General features: G+C 42.3%; 1 protein-coding gene and 1 long non-coding RNA gene across 2 annotated transcripts; both read right to left on the bottom strand.

Annotated features, from left to right (window-relative positions):
* Nucleotides 1–2,145: 2,145 nt before the first annotated feature.
* LOC118966786 lies at nt 2,146–2,954 on the bottom strand. The gene is made up of 3 exons (XR_005053678.1): nt 2,554–2,954; nt 2,299–2,344; nt 2,146–2,184 (listed from the first exon to the last, which is right to left on the bottom strand). It is a non-coding gene; the product is annotated as an uncharacterized LOC118966786 (long non-coding RNA).
* Nucleotides 2,955–3,056: 102 nt separating this feature from the next.
* Nucleotides 3,057–16,828, bottom strand: LOC110533122 (cell wall protein DAN4-like). The gene is made up of 6 exons (XM_021617213.2): nt 16,591–16,828; nt 9,586–9,686; nt 7,716–8,321; nt 7,528–7,602; nt 4,547–4,594; nt 3,057–3,142 (listed from the first exon to the last, which is right to left on the bottom strand). The coding sequence occupies exons 1-6, from the start codon at nt 16,677–16,679 to the stop codon at nt 3,057–3,059; spliced, it is 1,005 nt and encodes a 334-aa protein (XP_021472888.2). The 5' UTR covers nt 16,680–16,828.
* Nucleotides 16,829–20,296: the final 3,468 nt, after the last annotated feature.

The raw sequence follows: 20,296 nt of genomic DNA, 5'->3' as shown, positions 1-20,296 counted from the left end.
GACTGGCCACCCCTCATAGCTTGGTTCCTCTCTAGGTTTCTTCCTAGGTTTTGGCCTTTCTAGGGAGTTTTTCCTAGCCACCGTGCTTCTACACCTGCATTGCTTGCTGTTTGGGGTTTTAGGTTGGGTTTCTGTACAGCACTTTGATATTTCAGCTGATGTAGGGCTATATAAACAAATGTGATTTGGCTTGATTTGTAGGTGTGCCATTCAGAGGGTAAATGGATAAGACAAAAGATTTAAGGGCCGTTGAAGGGGGCATGGTAGCAGGTGCCAGGCGCATCAGTTTGAGTGTGTCAAGAACTGCAACGCTGCTGGGTTTTTCACTCAAAAATAGTTTCCCGTGTGTGTTTCGTAAGAATGGTCCACAACCTAAAGAATATCCAGCCAACTTGACACAACTGTGGGAAGCATTGGAGTCAACATGAGTCAGCTTCCCTGTGGAACGCTTTCAACATCTTGTAGAATCCATGCCCCAACAAATTGAGGCTGTTCTTGAGGGCAGAATCAGGTGCAACTCAATATTAGGAAAGTGTTCCTAATGTTTTGTACACTCAGTGTATATGCATGCACACAGACAGTGCGCAAGCATGCACACACACACACATATATATACACATACAGGTAACTGCTAAAATAAAGGAAATAGCATCATCGTGTCTTAATAGGGCATTGGGCCACCACGAGCCAGCACAGCTTCAATGTACCTTGGTATAGATTCCACAAGTGTCTGGAACTATATTGGAGAGATGTGACCCCATTCTTCCAACAAGAAATTCTATAATTTGGTGTTTTGTTGATGGTGGTGGAAAACACTGTCTCATGCACCGCTCCAGAATCTCCCATGAGTGTTCAATTGGGTTGAGATCTGGTGACAGATGGCTATGGCATATGGTTTACATCGTTTTCATGCTCGACAAAGATTCAGTGACCACTCGTGCCCTGTGAATGGTGACAACGTCATCCTATGGGGGCATAGCCATGGTAACCAAAATGATGGCCTGCCCAGCATTTTTATACATGACCCTAAGCATGATGGGTTGTTGATTCCTTAATTAACTCAGGAACCACACTTGTGTGGCAGCACCCACTTTCAATATACTTTGTATCCCTCATTTACTCAAGCGTTTCCATTATTTTGGCAGTTACCTGTATATGCATATTTGCACTAGCTCACCAGAGAGAAGATGTTTGAAATGTGCAGAGCAGAATCTGTGATCTGTACGTCCAAGGTGTAGCATGCAGCTAAAGAGAGAGGGAGGGAGAGAGAGTTATCACATGGTGGGTGATGAAAACGTGGGTCCATCGCAGTGTCAGCGAACTCATCAGTTGATTTCTTTTCTATTTCACTTACCTGTACCATCGCAATAAGCGAAGCAGTTGCAGAAAATCTTCGCCTCTGAAAAGCAGGAATACGGTGCTTATCAAGATACAGATACGTGTGTGTTTTAAAAACCCACTGAGGGTTGAAACGGCAAGGGAATGTGGATAATGAGTATTATCACATGGGTAAATAAAACCGTTTATACCAATGGGGGGTTTAGGGGGCTTGCCATCATCCATTTGGGTTTGATTCCCAAGAGGAACATAAACAGTCCCGCAATGTCCACTGTAAGATAAAAACATGTTCGTATGAGAAGATGGATACCCTATTTATTCTATAGAAATTCTGCAAACACAGAAACAACAGCATTGCATGTACTTGTCCAGCTTACCATGAGATATTAACAGACCCTGGAAATTGACAAGTGTTTGGGAGAGGGAGGGTCCCATTGAGGGAGCCATTGCACTTCGCAGAACCGACTGGAGGCAGTTGGCCTGCGCAATGAGACAAACCCTTACCTACAATCAACAAGCAACAGACGAGAGGCTCTGATAAGGATATTTACATTTCTGTGAGAGATTTCAGATTTACATTCAGGTCAATGTCACTCACCCACTCTGTTTCCCACAATATCGGCTCGTATGGGGCTGTTCTCCGCAGCCAACCAAATGGCCCGCTGAACACAGCAGGGAAATGTGGGCTTCCTCAGCTTCAGAAGCACAGTACAGTTAGTCCTCCTGGAGGAATAGGGGGGCAGTATTAAGAGGTGGAGCGAGACAGAGGATGCTGACCCGAGGTATTGAAATGAGTATTTCAACTAACCTGATCCTCGTTTTATTGACGCACGTCACTTCAATGTCCTGTAAAGATACGAGTTTTGATTCAACTCACACGCTTTCACAGAAAGAAAAAGTACCCCCTTAGGTTCACATGCACATTAAGGCAGGTTGGTCTGGCGAGAGATGGAGTCTTACTTGAAACAGGCTGGCGGCAGTCATATTTCCACCTTTGTGCTCTTTACTGCAGAACAGACAATTAATGAACAGAGTTAGCTTAGAACAGAGATGTTAGTTCATATTCTGCACATCTACTGTATATACTGTATATATATACTATATACTATATATATCTACTGTATATATATATATATACTTTATATATCTACTGTATATATATCTACTTAATATTGATATTAATGAACAATAATGACATGTGACTGAGTACTTTACCTAGTGGTGGCAGACATGGTACAGCTGGGAGAATGAGTTGTCGTGCTGTAGTTGTGTGATGGTGTAGTCATGCTATGGTTGTAGAGTGTGGTAGTCATGCCATGGTTGTGTGAAGGAGTAGTAATACTGTGATTGTAAAGCATGGTTGTCATGTTTGTTGTCAAGGCCGTCATGCTGAAGTCGTGCGAGGGGGTCGAGCTGTAGTTCAGCGTTTGTGATGTCGTGGTGAAGTTCTGGGATGGTGTTGCTACGGTGAAGTTGTATGACCGTGTGGTCACGTTGTAGGGGGTGGGATATGCTGGACTGACTGAGGTGGTTCGCAGTGTGTCTGTCGAGTTTGTGCCATTTGATTGTTCAGGTTGGTAGGGCTCGCAGGTGTCCAAGTGAGTATGAAATAGATCCCACAACTGAAAAAGGAAAACAGTGCTGTCACTTTTGACGTATTACTAAGCAAATGTACAGTTTCAACACAATTCATCACACATCAGTCAGTCAAGAATCATTCACAAGCCTACCCAGTCACTGATGTCTGTTTCACTCTTCAGGTCTCCAGTCACGTCCACAGCAAGGACCATCCAATAGTAAACAGCTGTAAGACATACACATTCAATTAGATTATAGCACATGTCAAATTCATATTATACACTGAATATCAATGAGTAACAGTTCATATAAGGAAATCAGTCAATTGAAAATAATGAATTAGGCCCTGATCTATGGATTTAAAGATATGCATCTGTTAGTCACAGATACCTTAAAAAAGTAGGGGTGAGGATCAGAAAATCTGTATCTGGTGTGACCACCATTTGCCTCATGCAGCGTGACACATCTCCTTCGCATAGAGTTGATCCGGCTGTTGAATGTGGCCTGTGGAATGTTGTCCCACTCCTCTTCAATGGCTGTGCGAAGTTGCTGGAACTGGAACACGCTGTCGTACACATTGATCCAGAGCATCCCAAACATGCTCAATGGGTGACATGTCTGGTGAGTATGCAGGCCATGGAAGAACTGGGACCTTTTCAGCTTCCAGGAACTGTGTACAGATCCTTGCGACATGGGGCCGTGCATTATCATGCTGAAAAATGAGGTGATGGCGGTGGATGAATGGCACAATGGGCCTCACGATATTGTCACGGTATCTCTGTGAGTTAAAATTGCCATCGATAAAATGCAACTGTGTTCGTTGTCTGTAGCTTATGCCTGCCCATACCATAACCCCACCGCCACCATAGGACACTCTGTTCACAACGTTGACATCAGCAAACCCACACGATGCCATACACGCTGTCTGCCATCTACCCATTACAGTTGAAACCGGGACTTATCCGCGAAGAGCACATTTCTCCAGCACAAGGTGCACCTGTGTAATGATCATGCTGTTCAATCAGCTTCATGATATGCCACACCTGTCAGGTGGATGGATTATGTTGGCAAAGGAGAAATGTTCACTAACTGGGATGTAAACAAATTTGTGCAAACAATTGTAGAGAAATAAGCTTTTTGTACGTATGGCACATTTTCGGGATCTTTTATTACAGCTCATGAAATATGGGACCAACACTTTACATGTTGTGTTTATGTCATGTCTGCCCCCCCCCCCCCCCCCCCCCCCTGTATTTGTCAGTTCCCCAGCTCTGTTCCCCGCTGCTGCATTGATTGTTTTTGCCTGTGTTTCTCGTTTGCTGACGCTGTTCCTGTCTCGTTCCATGTCCATTCCTTACCTGCTTCGTTCCTCCAGCGTCATCGTATGTGACAGTTTATATTTTTGTTCAGTGTATAATCAATCAATCAAACTTTATTTATATAGCACATTTCTTACAAAAAAAATGCAAAGAATAAAACACTTTTCTAGACAAATAAAACATTTAGATAGACAATAATAAAATTAAGAGATAAATTAAAACATTTAAAAAGAGTAAAATAACAGTGGACATGAGAGACTATTGCAGCAATATCATATATTCATATTATAAGCATGATTCATTGAACTTACACTGATTGGCACAGAGCTGTGAGAAATTGCAATGCACCTTTGCTGGCTCTGAAATAGAGGTGGGAGAGGAGATAGGTGAGGATCAGTGCATAACCATGATGCAACATTTACATTGCCTTCAGAAAGTATTCACAGCCATTGACTTTTTCCCCCAAAAAAATTGTTATGGCCTGAATTTTAAATGGATTAAATTGACATTTTTGTCACTGGCCTACACACAATACCCCATAATGTTAAAGTGAAATCATGTTTTTGTTTTTTTAACATTTTTACAACTTAATTAAAAATGTAAAGCTGAAATGTCTTGAGTCAATAAGTATTCAACCCCTTTGTTATGGCAAGCCCAAATAAGTTCAGTAGTGAAAATGTGCTTAACCAGTCACATAATAAGTTGCATGGACTCTCTCTGTGTGTAATAATAGTGTTAACAATTATTTTTTAATGAATACCTTATTTCTGTACCCTACACATACAATTATCTGTAAGGTCCCTCAGTCGAGCAGTTAATTTCAAACACAAATTCAACCACAAAGACCAGGGAGGTTTTCCAATGCAAGTAGCCTACAATCTATGGTGGTGAAACGAACAGCACTCTCCAAGGTGCTGATTCATTCAACGCATTTTAGACGTCACTGCAGTATGCCCACATACTTCAGTATATTGCGCCCAGACAGACTAAACAACTTCTTTGCTCACTTTGAGGACAATACAGGTGCCACTGACACGGCCTGCTACTAAAACCTGAGGACTCTCCTTCACTGCAGCCGACGTGAGTAAAACATTTAAACGTGTTAACCCTCGCAAGGCCCAGACGGCATCCCCAGCCGCGTCCTCAGAGCATGCGCAGACCAGCTGGCTGGCGTGTTTACGGACATATCAAGCCTTATCCCAGTCTGCTGTTCCCACATGCTTCAAGAGGGCCACCATTGTTCCTGTTCCCAAGAAAGCCAAGGTAACTGAACTAAATGACTATCGCCCCGTAGCACTCACTTCTGTCATCATGAAGTGCTTTGAGAGACTAGTCAAGGGCCATATCACCTCCACCCTACCTGTCACCTTAGACCCACTACAATTTGCTTACCGCCCCAATAGGTCCACAGACGACGCAATCACAATCACACTGCACACTGCCCTAACCCATCTGGACAAGAGGAATACCTATGTGAGAATGCTGTTCATCGACTACAGCTCAGCATTTAACACCATAGTACCCTCCATACTCGTCATCAAGCGTGAGACCCTGGGTCTCGACCCTACCCTTTGCAACTGGGTACTGGACTTCCTGACGGGCCGCCCCCAGGTGATGAGGGTAGGTAACAACCCTCTGATCCTCAACACTGGGGCCCCACAAGGGTGCGTTCTGAGCCCTCTCCTGTACTCCCTGTTCACCCACGACTGCGTGGCCATGCACGCCCCCAACTGAATCATCAAGTTTGCAGACAACACTACAGTGGTAGGCTTGATTACCAACAACAACGAGACGGCCTACAGGGAGGAGGTGAGGGCCCTTGGAGTGTGGTGTCAGGAAAATAACCTCACACTCAACGTCAACAAAACAAAGGAGATTATCGTGGATTTCAGGAAACAGCAGAGGGACCCCCCCCCCCCCCCTATCCACATCGACGGGACAGTAGTGGAGAGGGTAGTAAGTTTTAAGTTCCTCGGTGTACACATCAACGACAAACTGAAATGGTCCACCCACACAGACAGCGTGGTGATGTGTATGTGACAAATCAAATTCTTTTTGATTTGATTTGATAGCTTTGGGGCTTACACAAGTCCGAATTTATTATAGCCTAATTTTCTAGACAACAACGTAGCAGTAGAACACATATCACAATATCAGAACACAATTCACAATCATTCTCTGGACTTTTCTGAACTCTCTGGATTTTTGAACGGGCTTTCCCACTTTTCAAATTCAGTAGGGAGAGGACTAAACTAGGCTACATGGCAGGATTACATAGGGACCTCTTCACTCGCTGTCCACCACTACCAAGACCTGTGTCAAGATCTTACCTCCCCATAACCTATATGTACAAATAAGAGAGCAGGTCTGGAATTGTGGCAGGATAGGATGATTACGCAGAAGGATCGCCACGCTTTTACGTGATGGTATTTTTGGGGATCGGGAGAAATAACGAGGAGGCTACTTCATTTAACACTGATCGCTTTTATTAGAATAAACAGTGAAACAATTAATAAATCAAAATAAAGGAAGGGGCAATAGTTTTTTAAATTTAACTAGGTAAGCCAGTTAAGAACAAATTCTTATTTATAATGATAGCCTACCAGGGAACAGTGGGTTACCTGCCTTGTTCGGGGGCAGAATAGATTTTCACCTTGTCAGCTCAGGGATTCGATCCAGCAACCTTTCGGTTACTGGCCCAACGCTGTAACCACTAGGCTACCTGCCGCTCCAAGAGGTACTGGGTCCGGGAAAATAGGTGCCGGAACAAACAAAAGTCAAATCTGAGAGGTGCGGGATCCTGTTATGGCAGGATCCGGCTCAAATTAAGCACAGTCAACAACCAATTTGACCGAGCTTGAATAATTCTGAAAAGAATAATGGGCAAGTGTTGCGCAATCCAGGTGTCTAAAGCTCTTATAGACTTATGCAGAAAGGCTCACAGCTGTAATCACTGCCAAAGGTAGTATTGACTCAGGGGTTTGAATATTTATGTAAATGTGATATTTCTGTATTTCATTTCATATTCATTTCATATTTTCAAATATGTCTAAAAACATGTTTTCACTGTCATTACAGGTATTGTGTGTAGATGGGTTAGGAAAAAAAACAAATTGAATTCAGGCTGTAACACAACAACATGTGGAAGAATTCAAAAAGTGTGACTACTTTCTGAAAGCACTGTATAGCTCCACACAAACACCTATGTTATACTAAGACATCATCTGTCATAAATCATATGATTACTCATTGTGATTACACCCCTCCACCATTACTCAGGCTGTTGACTTACCTGTAGTGACGTTAGAGGTGACTGTTGTTGGTAAAGGCGTGGAGTGTCCCGGAAATGTGTCATTTTTCGAGGTCACTGAAATGGAGACCCAGGAGACGATTAGCTAGCCGACTCTGTACAATACAACGCGTGGAGCTGAAAGATCCGATTTTAACATAGGCTACTGTAGTAAGAATGATCGAACTTACTGTTAGCGGTGGACAACATGATGGGTGAGGTTGAGTGCAGCGTAGAGGTAGTGGATGGAGATGGCACAGTGGACGCCATTGGTCCACTAGTCATGTTGGATGAGGCAGTGTGCAGTGGTGATGGGTGAGGGGTTGTATGTGATGTGGGGGGTGGGGTGGTGGATGCATTTGGTGCTGCTGCATTCGACATGGGCACCACGACTGTTGATGTGTTTAGAGTGTTAGATGAAGGAATGTAAGTGGTGGTTAATGTAGCTGTGGATGGTATAGTTGACGAAGCTGCAGGTGTCGTGGTTGTAGCTGATGTGGTTGGATAGGGTGTAGTTGCTGTGTTAGTATGTGACATGGTTGATGCTACAGTACTTTGGGTGGTAGATGTTGTAGTAGATGTGGTTGTTGTAGCTGACACGGTTGGTGTGGATGTAGTTGGTGTAGAGGTTGTGGTTGAAGTTATTGTTTTGGTTGTATTTGGTGTAGAAGGCGCGGTAGTTTTAGTTGATATGGTAGTATTTGGTGTAGGTGGTGTGGTTGTTGTTTTAAGCTGTGCATTTGATGGCGGTGAGGACAAAGATGGCGGGGTAGATAGGGAAGGAGGTGGGGCAGAGGCTGCAGAGAGTGAAGGATGTGTTAATGATGGTGGAGAGGGTGAAGATGGAAAACTTTGTGCAAACGAATGTCCTGACAACAGAAACAGATCATTCAACATCTCTCAGCATGAAACCTAATGACAACATAAGAAACTACGCTGCTAGGAGAGGGACTTCTTGGACCTGGATGCCAAGTCATTCAGGAGATAAAGGTGCTGAAAGTTGACCCATTTTGCATACCCCACCATACCATAAGACATCCATGTCTTCATCACTGGAAAAGATAAACGGTTGAGATTGATACAATTTAAAAGCTTTACAAACGATTTTACAATTTCTGAAAAAAAACATTGTTTTTTTTATGTGTTTTTTTAAACCTTTAACATAAATTATCTAAAAACTTGTAAACGTAGATTTAAAAAAAATATTGCATAGGTTGTAGCTTAGACCGAACTTAACATGATCTGAGGTTTTTGTGTTGTGCCCACCATCAGTTGAGCCACAGCATGCTCTTGAATACAGGGTGGGTGTCATGTTTTGGCTGATAAATGTACTAAAATGGGAATACAATTGAAATGTAAACTTACAAATGGTACCACAATGATGGTTGGAGGTCCACACATCAGAGAATGTTGACTTGAATGTGAATATCTGTTGTTTTAAATGATACTGTCAATCCTCCATAGGCAACCCATTGACATCATATAAATATAGCTAATAGAATAGACATGACCATTGAAGTTCAAATTTGACAGTGGGTGGACCGGTGGTCATCTTGGTGTTCGTAATTAGAAGTTAAAATGTCAATTCAATTAAAATGTCAATGGTGTACCAGCTAAATTGCGGTGGTCTGAAGGGATATGAATTCTATGTTGATTTTTGAAATGACAACCCCGTATTCAAGAGCATATTGTGGCTCAACCAATGGCGGGCACAACGGAAAAACCTCAGATTATGTGAAATAGGGTTTAAGCTACAACATAAGCACATATTTTTTTTAAATCGGAGTTTGCGTAGTTTTTGATCAAATAAATTCTAAAATAGTTTAACACTGTTTGTAAGCTTTTAAATTATATCAAACTTAACCGTTTATCTTTTCCAGTGATGGATGTCTCATGGTATGATGGGGTATGCAAAATGGGTCAACTTCAGGTCCAAAAAGTCACTTTCTGTCCATTTTTTCAATGGGCAGAGACATATTTGGAAACTTTTGTTTAAATCAAAAGGGATGCTGTCAAAAAGTGATTGAATTCTAACGGATTTACCCTATAATAAGACCTCACCTATGGCTGCATGAAGAAGAAGGACTAGGAAGGATACCCGGAGGAGCCTTGGATGTGTCCTAATTCCCATGTGTAGGAGATCTGTGGATCTGGTCATCTTTCTGTATAACGACAGATCACAGGATCAATGTTAACTACTCATAAATCAAGTGTGTAATGCAGAGGCTTCATTGTTAAAGAAACTCTGTATTAACTCTGATGAGACGATCCTTTACCACATATGAAAGAAAATACATTGAATTTGATCACACTACTTTGACTGCACTACTGAGATAGTGGTGGTGTGGTGAAACCAAACTGATTGATATGATGTGCTGACAATGAACTGGGGCTGTGGAGCTGAGTGGTGATCTGAGAGCCGAAGACCGAGAGAGGCATTGCACCTTTGTGCCTTTCACCATATTGCTTGCAGTGCCATCCCAACCTCTTAAGGATCTGCCCTTTTTTTCAATTTTTGCCTACAATTACATACCCAAATCTAACTGCCTGTAGCTCAGGACCTGGAGCAAGGATATGCATATTCTTGATACCATTTGAAAGGAAACACTTTGACGTTTGTGAAAATGTTCAATTATTGTAGGAGAATATAACACATTAGATCTGGTAAAAGATAATACAAAGAAAAAAACATATTTTTTGTACCATCTTTGAAATGCAAGAGAAAGGCCAAACTGTATTATTCCAGCCCAGGCGCAATTTAAATTTTGGCCACTAGATGGCAGCAGTGTATGTGCAACGTTTTAGACTGATCCAATGAACCATTGCTTTTCTGTTCAAAATTGTGTTGACTGCCCAAATGTGCCTAATTGGTTTATTTATACATGTTCAAGTTCATAACTGTGCACTCTCCTCAAACAATAGCATGGTATTATTTCACTGTAATAGCTACTGTAAATTGGACAGTGTAGTTAGATAGACAAGAATTTAAGCTTTCTGCCAATATCAGATATGTCTATGTCCTGGGAAATGTTTTTGTTACTTACCTCATGCTAATCAAATTAGCCTACGTTAGCTCAACCGTCTCATGGGGGCCCCACCAATCCTATCTTGTTGCAGTGCCGTAGAATAATTCTGTGTGCAGTGGGGTGAGATTTGTGGTGCCTTTTACCATATTGTTGCAGTGCCATATCAGAACATTTCAGTGTGCAGTGTGTTGTAGTGTAACTTCTGCTGAGGGAGGGTAACCTACCTGAGGGGAGGCTATTGTGTCGACACAGTCTGGGGAAATCGTACAGTCTGCTGTGGGAGGTCAGAAAATGCGATCTAATCCATGTTAACCCATGAATTTAAAATAAAACTTACCTTGAGCATACTTACTATCTGTCCTGGTCTTCTGTGTTGAAGTTTTGTGTTGGAGAACATTAAATATTGTGTTGGGTGGAGTAAAAAGGGGTTCACACTAAACTGTGACACCTCTTTAAGTGCTGTTGTCATCAGAATTTCTCCGAGCGCACTTCTCTTGCACAGGGGGCTATGGATCAGCTAGGAGATGGAGCACAGGGGGCAGAAGGCTCTAGTCCTTCAGGGGCAGGCCCACTACCTCAGTTTTATCCTGTAGCAATGCCTTGGTTCATGTGTTCACCCTGGGTTCCCAAAAGTTCTTCTGAGGGTAATGGAGTTAGATTTTGGGAGTGGGGGGCACAAATCGAAGCCATATTGAGTTCGCAAGGACTGGCAGGATAGCAGCACGTTGATTTCATCATGGGGGCTCTAGATGGCAGTGCAAAGACAAACCATGTTTCGTCAAGCCCAGAGGATCTCACCTTCTTCGTGGGCTGCATTATAGGACCGGTTTGTCTTTTGACCAGCCTCACCCCTACAATCACTCTCATGTGCCACTTCTTTGACTGTAACCAGAGGGGAGATGAGTCTATGGGAGACTACCTCCTGCATACACGGGAGCTGTTTAGCCTATGGCTCCAATCAGAACCGGACGGCTCTGCCAAGGATGAAACAACTCTTCGGAACCAATTCGTTAAAGGTCTAACGGAGGGCCCTCTGAAACAGGAGCTCCAAAGGTATGCGCGGCGACAGTAAGGGATGGCATTCACTCAGGTTAGTCGTGGGTCTGAGTCGCTGGCCTGAGAGATGGCGGAAAAGGACTGCCAGGTTTGCCGTACTGTTCCCAATACAGGTGGCGCCCCAGCTGCTGTGACCAATGCAGACTAGGAGCAATGGGAGGAGAACATGCGTGCTGAGCTAGTGGAGGTAAGCAGAATAAAAAATACCATATATGTTGGATACAGGGTCCCAAGTAACAATGTTCAGTCTCAGTTTTTTTCAGAAGTGGCTTGGCCATCTCTCCATGCAGGATTTGTCAGACCTCCGCTGGCTCATGTTGAAGGCAGTCAATGGCCTTATGTCAGCTATGCGGTCAATTATTTTGTTGTGGGAGAGAGTGCAAGTTCCAGCCAACGGGGTTATGATTGTCAAGGACGACTGTCTTGGGGGTAGACTAAGGGATCCTTGGGATGAATGTTATAGCCCAATACTGGAAGGAGTTGTTCCAAGGAGTCTCCCAGGGCGTCACTGGGTTCAACACCACCTTGGGGGCAGTTGCCAGGAAAGAGTGTCAGAATGCTTTTGCTGTCTGCAGACGAGTCATGCATACGAGTCATGCAGACCATTGAGCCTGAGGGGGGACCATTTACTGAACGCCTGTCCAATGGGGACCCCAATGGGATTCCAGCTATCAGTGAGAAGTTTCTGTGGCCCAGACTTGTTGGAGGGAGCTCCTCCAAAGACTGTCATGCCTTGGTGGAGGAACCTGGTGATGGAGTTGAGAGGCGAATTGCATGCACAGTATTGAGTGCAAGGAGGAAGGCTACCCTTGCGACTGCTGAACTTAAAACCTTACCCCCTTGAGATACCAAGGCGACACCCACTGGCCACAGTGACCCTCTTGGAACCTTCTCAGATCTGTGGAGAGCGAGACCTGGTGCTACACACCCAAACACCAGGTAATATTGAGGTGGATGTGCAGACAGTCCAGCTACAGCCTGATGGCCAACCCCCTGTAAACATCCCACTGGTAGAGGAACTGGGGTCAACACTGCAACAAAGGCTCAATGCACTCCTAGCCCATTGGTCAAGTGTGTTCTCTGCCCATGAGGAAGATTTCGGTAAGTCTAATTCGGTCCTACATCACATTCCCACAGGTACTGCCATCCATAGCCGAGTATGACACCGATCAATTCCACCAAGCCTGTACGCGGAGACCCCTAATGGCAGGGATGCTATTCTGGGGTAATCACATAAAGCTCAAGTCTCTTGTCTACACCAATGGTACTGGTGAAGAAAACGGATGGGACCTGAAGGTTCTGTGTAGACTACCACCGACTCAACGCCCTGACCCACAAGGATGCATATCCTCTCCCCTGCATCAAGGAGATCTGAACCATTATGTACCACCCTCAGGGCACTGGGGCATGTGAGGGGTTTAATCAAACATTGTTATCTCTCCTTGGGTCCCTGGGGCAAGATGAGCAGATGCGTTGGCCAGAGCAGTTACCCATGCTTCTGCAGGCATACAACAACACTGAACATAGCAGCACCGGACTTACCCCATTCTTTGTAATGTGTGGCAGGCATGCCCATCTTCCTGTTGATGTGATTTCAGTGGTGAAGGCCCCAATGCTGTGGATTGGCCTAGATGGATGGGTGAGGCACCATCATGACCAGCTATGACGGGCCTACAGTCAGGTCAATGCAAGGACCCGCAGGTGCAAGACAAATACTGGTATAACAAGCAGGCGAAGGACCTTCCATTGATGGCTAGTGAACGGGTGTTACTGGGGAACTTCCGACAACGTGATCAGGGTTGCCACCCGATAACTAGCCACCCGATAGCAACCACAGCCTTTTGTCATTCTAGGACACCTTTGGCCTGGTCTGCCTGCCAGTCATTCGTATCCGATCAGAGGAAGGGGGACCAATGCGGACAATTCATCGGAACCATGTGCGGCCTTGCCCCTACCCGATCTTCAGACCGCGGCCAGATGCAACTCCACAGACCTGTGGTGGGGCTGGGGGGGATCAGACTCACCTCCTGCAAATTGGCTAACCAGACAGGTAGCTGGAGATTGGCTGTAATTTCCTTTAAAAGCCCTGTGTTTTGTGGCGTTTGGGGCTGGGAGTTGAGCAGAGAATTTCTCTTTGTGGGGATCGGTCTCCTACGCAAGTTTCCATGTCTTGTCTGTTTGGTTGTTTGCTGTGATTGCACTGGACCAGTGTCTATGGAACGAAAAGTCTTATTTGCATATTTGAGTGAGGAAGAGGGCAGCTGCGCTGACGATGAACTGGGGCTGTGGAGCTGAGTGGTAATCCAAGAGCAGAGGACCGAGAGAGACATTGGTACAACGCACATCAAGGAGCTTTAGCTCCGCCAAGTAAGGGACATGATTCTTCCTGTTCCCCTTACACCACTCTTTCTTATTATGGGCCCTTTTGCCACGCCACTGAAAGCCACTATTGTTGGCAGGTTTCCCTGCCGTCTGTCTTCCCCTCATTTTGCAGTGGAGCCGGGTCCATTGTTGACGTCACCAAGCAGTCTCAGACGGGGTGAATTCCAGGACAGGGAGCAGTGTGGATCTGGATAACGCCATACAGAGACGTTTATTTTATTTTGAGGGGATATGGTTCTCGTTGGGCCCTAGAAATCGAGAACCTATAACATCCCTTTCTACTGGATATGTTGTTCTGTCTGTCTTTCCCCCTCCCTATTTTGTCCCACAGCAGTAGAATCCATTAGAGGGGTTGGCAGGGTAGAGTAGAGCCGGGCCAAGGATGGGTCTCATGTTGTGTGCAGCACCAGAGCGAGATTGTAGTGCCTTTAATCATATTGTTTGCAGTGCCTTCTCTTAGAATAACTATCTTGTTGCAGTGCCTTCCCTTAGAATAACTATCTTGTTGCAGTGCTGTATCCGAATAATACAGTGTCACATTTGCCCGCTATTTACCTGAGGTAGTCAGGGAGGGTAACCTACCTGAGGGGAGGTTACTTGAGTATACTTACCTGTCCTGGTCTTCTGTGTTGTGTGCTGGAGAACATTACACCCTGTGTTGGGTGGAGGTGAAAGGGGTTCACACTAAACTGTGACGTGATCTCTCAGCATTAAACAAATGTTGTTTTTAATACCTGTGATATCTTTGTAGCCATTACAAATGGATATTTAACACAATAGGGGAAGCCTTCATCTAATGTGTTACGTAACACAAGTAAGTCGTAAATAATTCTAAAGCAAACGCATTACTGTATGCCTGTTCTGACACACCTGAATTTACACTATCAAAAGTGTCCCGAAACATTAATACAATTAATCTGATCACACAATCCCTCACATGCATGCAAGCACACACACACACACATTAAAATCTACAATGCCACAAGCTGTTATTTGTACGAGTGTGTAAAGTGTTTTGACTGATGTCATGTCTATGCTAATATGGCAAAACACTAGCTAGCTAACCAACAACTGTAACTATGTGTTTGAGAGACACGTGCTCATTGTGCAAATGTATTTATGTTTTCAATAAACATTAGGAGACTAACAACATTTTACATGTCAAGTCTAAGCCAACTCAGTCTGTATTGCCTCATAGTTGTGCACGCGTCGGTTTTGTTGCTAAATAATAAGCTCACCATTTAGTCATTTTAACTACCATTTAATGCAATAGCATAAAAATACAAGATACACATTTCAACACGTTTTTTTTTTAAGTGCTGAACATCATCTTCCATAAAGTATTTGACTATAACTTGACATGCAACATTTATTTTATTTGAGAAATATGTCAGTCTTACAGTTTCATTATCTTTTTACAGTACAGTTTCAAATCAAATCAAATGTATTGATATAGCCCTTCTCACATCAGCTGATGTCACAAAGTGCTGTACAGAAACCCAGCCTAAAACACCTAAAAAGCAAGCAATGCAGGTGTAGAAGCACAGTGGCAAGGAAAAAACTCCTAGCCTTTCATTATCTTTATACAGTACATAAGACAAATAATCAGAAATATGGGTATTTTAAAGCGAATGGCTTCTGTAAAAGGATTGCACGATGTTGTATGCCCTTTCTGCCCCATGAAACATTGTACAAGATCACCTTTTCTACGTGACTTGTCAACTGATACAGTATCGCCTGTGTCTGTGCTTCTTCAGCTTACAGTGTATCAATGAAATACAAATAATGAGGGGGAATATGTTTTTAAATACAACCCAGGTATTTCAGCAGTGCATTGTAGACTATACTATAATTCCAAATGGTGGCATATAGAGTGAATTTTACCACATTCTCCAATTGAATCACACTGGCTGAAGGAGAATGATGTAGTATTTACAGCCACATCCATACATGATTTGGTTTAACCTTCCAACATAAATTTGTCAAAAGGATACATTTATGAGGTATAAATATAGAAATGTAAAGTTTTGAGCAGTTAACTAGGCACTACATCATTTTGGTTCAGTAGTTATCAGTTTTGAGCAGTTTGAATAAGTGATATTTAATTGTATTGTAAACTAATGACAAGGAAATCATATCAAAGTAAAGTGCATATTGCATTTTGAAAAGCATATTGAATATGTATCCAAATTGAAAGAGTGATTTAGTGCAGTAAACAAGTTACTTAGTGATTTGGTTTGTTGCACTCAGTCAATTGAAAATGTGCTTCGAGTTTTTAAACCATTTTGATGATCTGTTTTGATTGTTGTGCTTACAGTTGTGAAAATGTACCATGTAGTTGTGGAAATTGCACCAAAGTGATAGAAAAAACGAACAACACTGTAATCTCATCCTGGCTACCTCAACCTAATATAATTTTGATATCCACGTTTAATTATCCTTGTAAAAAAAAAACTGCCATAAAGGACAACAAGAAATGCTATTCACCCTCAGTGCTAATTGAACAGTCAATATCAAGTCAATGACCCCTGGACTTATAGGTAGCCTACTGTAGGTCTATGTTCTGAACGGAGAGAAAGATTCTGTGAGGAATAGATTTTACCTGGTAAAGCACTGCATACGGACACAGCGTACTCCACCACACCGCATAGCTGGAACCTTGTCGGGATTGTCCTCATCTCCATAAAACATTTGTTTCTCATCGGCAATTCAACAATCCAGATTTAAGCTACTTTCAGCACTGACCCCCCCTGAGAGAATAATTAAATAAAGCAAGTTTATGATTGTCCTTCCCCTTTACAGACCAATAGAATATCAACAATGGTCCTTAAATAAGCATATACAGCACAAATGAAATCCCAAATGTTTCCCAGCTGTTGTTGAGAAAAAAATGTACAGGCTGTTGAGCCAATGTGAAGTTTCTGGGACTTTCTCACCATCGTTAGGTGGCAGGTGGGACACGCCCCTAAAACGCCAAAGCCTGTTCTGAAATATGTGCCTGGCTAAGACACAAACAAAACTTTTAAGAAAGAAAAGTTAGCCTACATATTGTCAATCTGCTAACTTTTTTCCCAACTTTTTATGATAGTGTTTTAACTTATATGTATAATTCTTTCTGGAATATAACAGGTGTTAAAGTTTGCAGGATGTAACTGCTTAGTGAATCTGTCCCTTAACGTCTCTTCAGTTCTCATATTACTAACTAGCCTGTTAAACTTTAATATGATATGGTATTCAATTGTATTTCTATATTAATGGAGTTGGAAGTAAGTACAGGATCTAAGTAATGTGGAGTTAGAGACAACTCACTGGGCACACTATGTCATTTCAGCATGGATAATTGGGTAATATTTGGTTGAGACATTGATCAATGAGATTATGACCTATAATCGCCCACTCAAAAAGGCAGCCAAAAGTTTGTTGAATTTTCAACCATTTAAAAGCACAATTTAGTTCAAAAAGAAATACAAAGTTGGCTGTTTTGTTTGATGTACACAACCGATTATTGACGTGTTATCACTGTGCTTCATCTAATAGCAGAATCAAATGACCTGGATTGTAGTGGAGATTGCATTAAAAAAGTACATTGTGCAAGTGATCAATGCCGTTTGAGATTCTGTACAGATTACTACAGCAATTGTGAAAATCTCCACAGACCTGCGACAACCTAGGCATGTCATCTTAAACATGCATTCTTTATGTGATTAAATAATAATGATTATATAGTTAGAGTAAAATCAAAATGTGCTCATGGATCTGGTACTCGTTTTAAAGTTTAACGTTACATACGTTTGTAAGATAGACTTAACTTTAGGCAATTTACTGTATATTACAAAAGGAATATTGAATTGTGTTTGGTTGACAACACAACCAAATATCAACATTTAAAAGACGCATCTACTGCTTGGATAGTTCCGTCTGTGCCACTGACTTAGTCTGGCTTTAATTCCAGTTTGTCTACAAATTAATCATTGATATGTTGGATTCACCATCTCAACCACAAATATAATTTTAAGAATAGGACTAAATCAAATCAAACTTGAAATGCACTTTAAATAAAGTTGAGGATGATGTTGAACATATGTGTGTCAGAGGAGGCTGGTAGGGGGAGCTATAGGAGGACAGGTTCATTGCAATGGAATGGAAAAATGGACCGGAGTCAAACGTGATTTCCATATTTTTGTATTTTATTTTATTTCACCTTTATTTAACCAGGTAGGCTAGTTGAGAACATGTTCTCATTTGCAACTGCGACCTGGCCAAGATAAAGCGTAGCAATTCGACACATACAACAACACAGTTACACATGGAATAAACAAAACATACAGTCAATAATACAGTAGAACAAAATAAAACAAAAAGCCTATAGTATTATATGTTTGATATCGTTCCATTTATTCCAGTCATTACACTGAGCCCTTCCCCCTATAGCTCCTCCCACCAGCCTCCTCTGACGTGTCAGCTGTTGCTACGTCAGAGGGGGATACGTTCAGAGTTGGACATGCATCATTCCTGTCGCGGTGCCAGGAAAATAACCTCTCCCTCAACGTCAACAAAACGAAGGAGCTGATCGTGGACCTCAGGAGACAGCAGATAGAACACGCCCCCATCCACATCGACGGTCCTCATTGGCTGTGATAAAGTTTCCAGGGTCCATTGCACAACGTTTACTCACCTGTGAGGTAGGGAGAGGCTGCACTGCTTTCACCTCAATCAAGGGCTCAGCCAGCATGAGAGATTACAGTACTTATGACATGTTAAGTACTTCAGAGCCACAGCTGTGAAAGAAGCAGCAGCATGCAGGGAATAGCATTCTGACATTAATTAATTCTTAATTAAAATATCAGGGTTTACGCATTTATATAATTGATGTAAAAGGTGTCAAAAAAAATGACAATTTGTATGAACTTTTATTTCAATAAATTATGAACTAGTTTGACAACCCTGTTTGTAAGCTTTCAAATGATATCAAACTAAACCTTTTATTCATTATTTTTCTAGTGATGACAGATTTGTGTCTTCTGACCACTTCTACCATGGCCAAACATTTCTGGAAGGTTTTGTTCAAATCAAAAGGGGTGCGGTCAGAAAGATGTTGAAATCATATGGAACTGTTCCTCAGCTACTGTAATGTCAAACTCATCAGCAACTGTAATGTGTGTTATTATGTGTGATAAATGGGATACAGACCCAACTCTGAACATATCCTCCTCTGATGTAACAAGAGCCATGTTGCGTGTCCATGTGTGCACTTGAATGCACCTTTATACTTTATACGTTATCACAGGTCCTGGAATTCAGACTGGAATTTCGTGCCTCTGAAATAGAGTACAGTCTCCACACCTCTTTATGAAGACCAAACAAAGACCGACCACAGAGGTGCTGGGAAAGACAGGCTTTAAAAAGGTCCAGCTCAGTCATCCTATTTCCAAAGTGAAAATAGCCTTTGAATGACCAAAACATTACCCACAATATTTTACGCTATTAAAATGCCCCCGAATTTAAGAAATTGTACCTTTTCTCTCATTTATAACTATCAGGAACCTGAAAGAACAGTTTGAGTGTGCGGGGTGCTTATATTCATGAGCTCGCCTTGACGTACAGCTCTTTGAAAGGCCCCTTGTGGTCGCTGCCAGGTAACAAGGTAAACAATGGGCCACGTGTCATTCTGAGCCTAAATAGTATGCCTCAACCCATTTTCTCTGCAAAATGCTCTCATGGTCAACAGAGATGATTATGGATACCAGACAAACAGCAGCAATACACAATTGCATTTCTATTGTTTTGTAACTAATTACAGAACACAGGTCACTAATACACTTCCTCACAAGAATTAGTAGCCAAAGTCACTTTAGAAGCTTAGACATAAGGGAATGTACATAAAAACTGTGTACTCGACAACGTATTGGTGCCTCTACATTAACACTATAAATGACAATATGTTCAGAATTGTATGTATTGATCATTTAATATTTATTTGATCATTTACAATAGGCCAGCATAGACTAAATATTGATCAACATGAACACTCATGAGAAATAAAAGGTAGAATATAGTTTGACCCCAAAAAATGATTAAAGCCATGTGCCTAATATAGGCACCCGGATACCCTACAGTGTGCAGAACCCATTGATTTGTCTGAATGCTTGCTTTAAAAAATATATATATATATTTATTTGGGCTGCAATTTCTGAGGCTGGTAACTCTAATGAACTTATCCTCTGTAGCAGAGGTAACTTTGGGTCTTCCATTCCTGTGGCGGTCCTCATGAGAGCCAGTATCATCATAGTTCTTGATGGTATTTGTGT

This window comes from Oncorhynchus mykiss, chromosome 10 (genome assembly GCF_013265735.2).
Source record: "Oncorhynchus mykiss isolate Arlee chromosome 10, USDA_OmykA_1.1, whole genome shotgun sequence".
NCBI lineage: Eukaryota > Metazoa > Chordata > Actinopteri > Salmoniformes > Salmonidae > Oncorhynchus > Oncorhynchus mykiss.
Note: the sequence above shows the minus strand (reverse complement) of the source record. Positions and strands in the feature narration are given on the sequence as shown.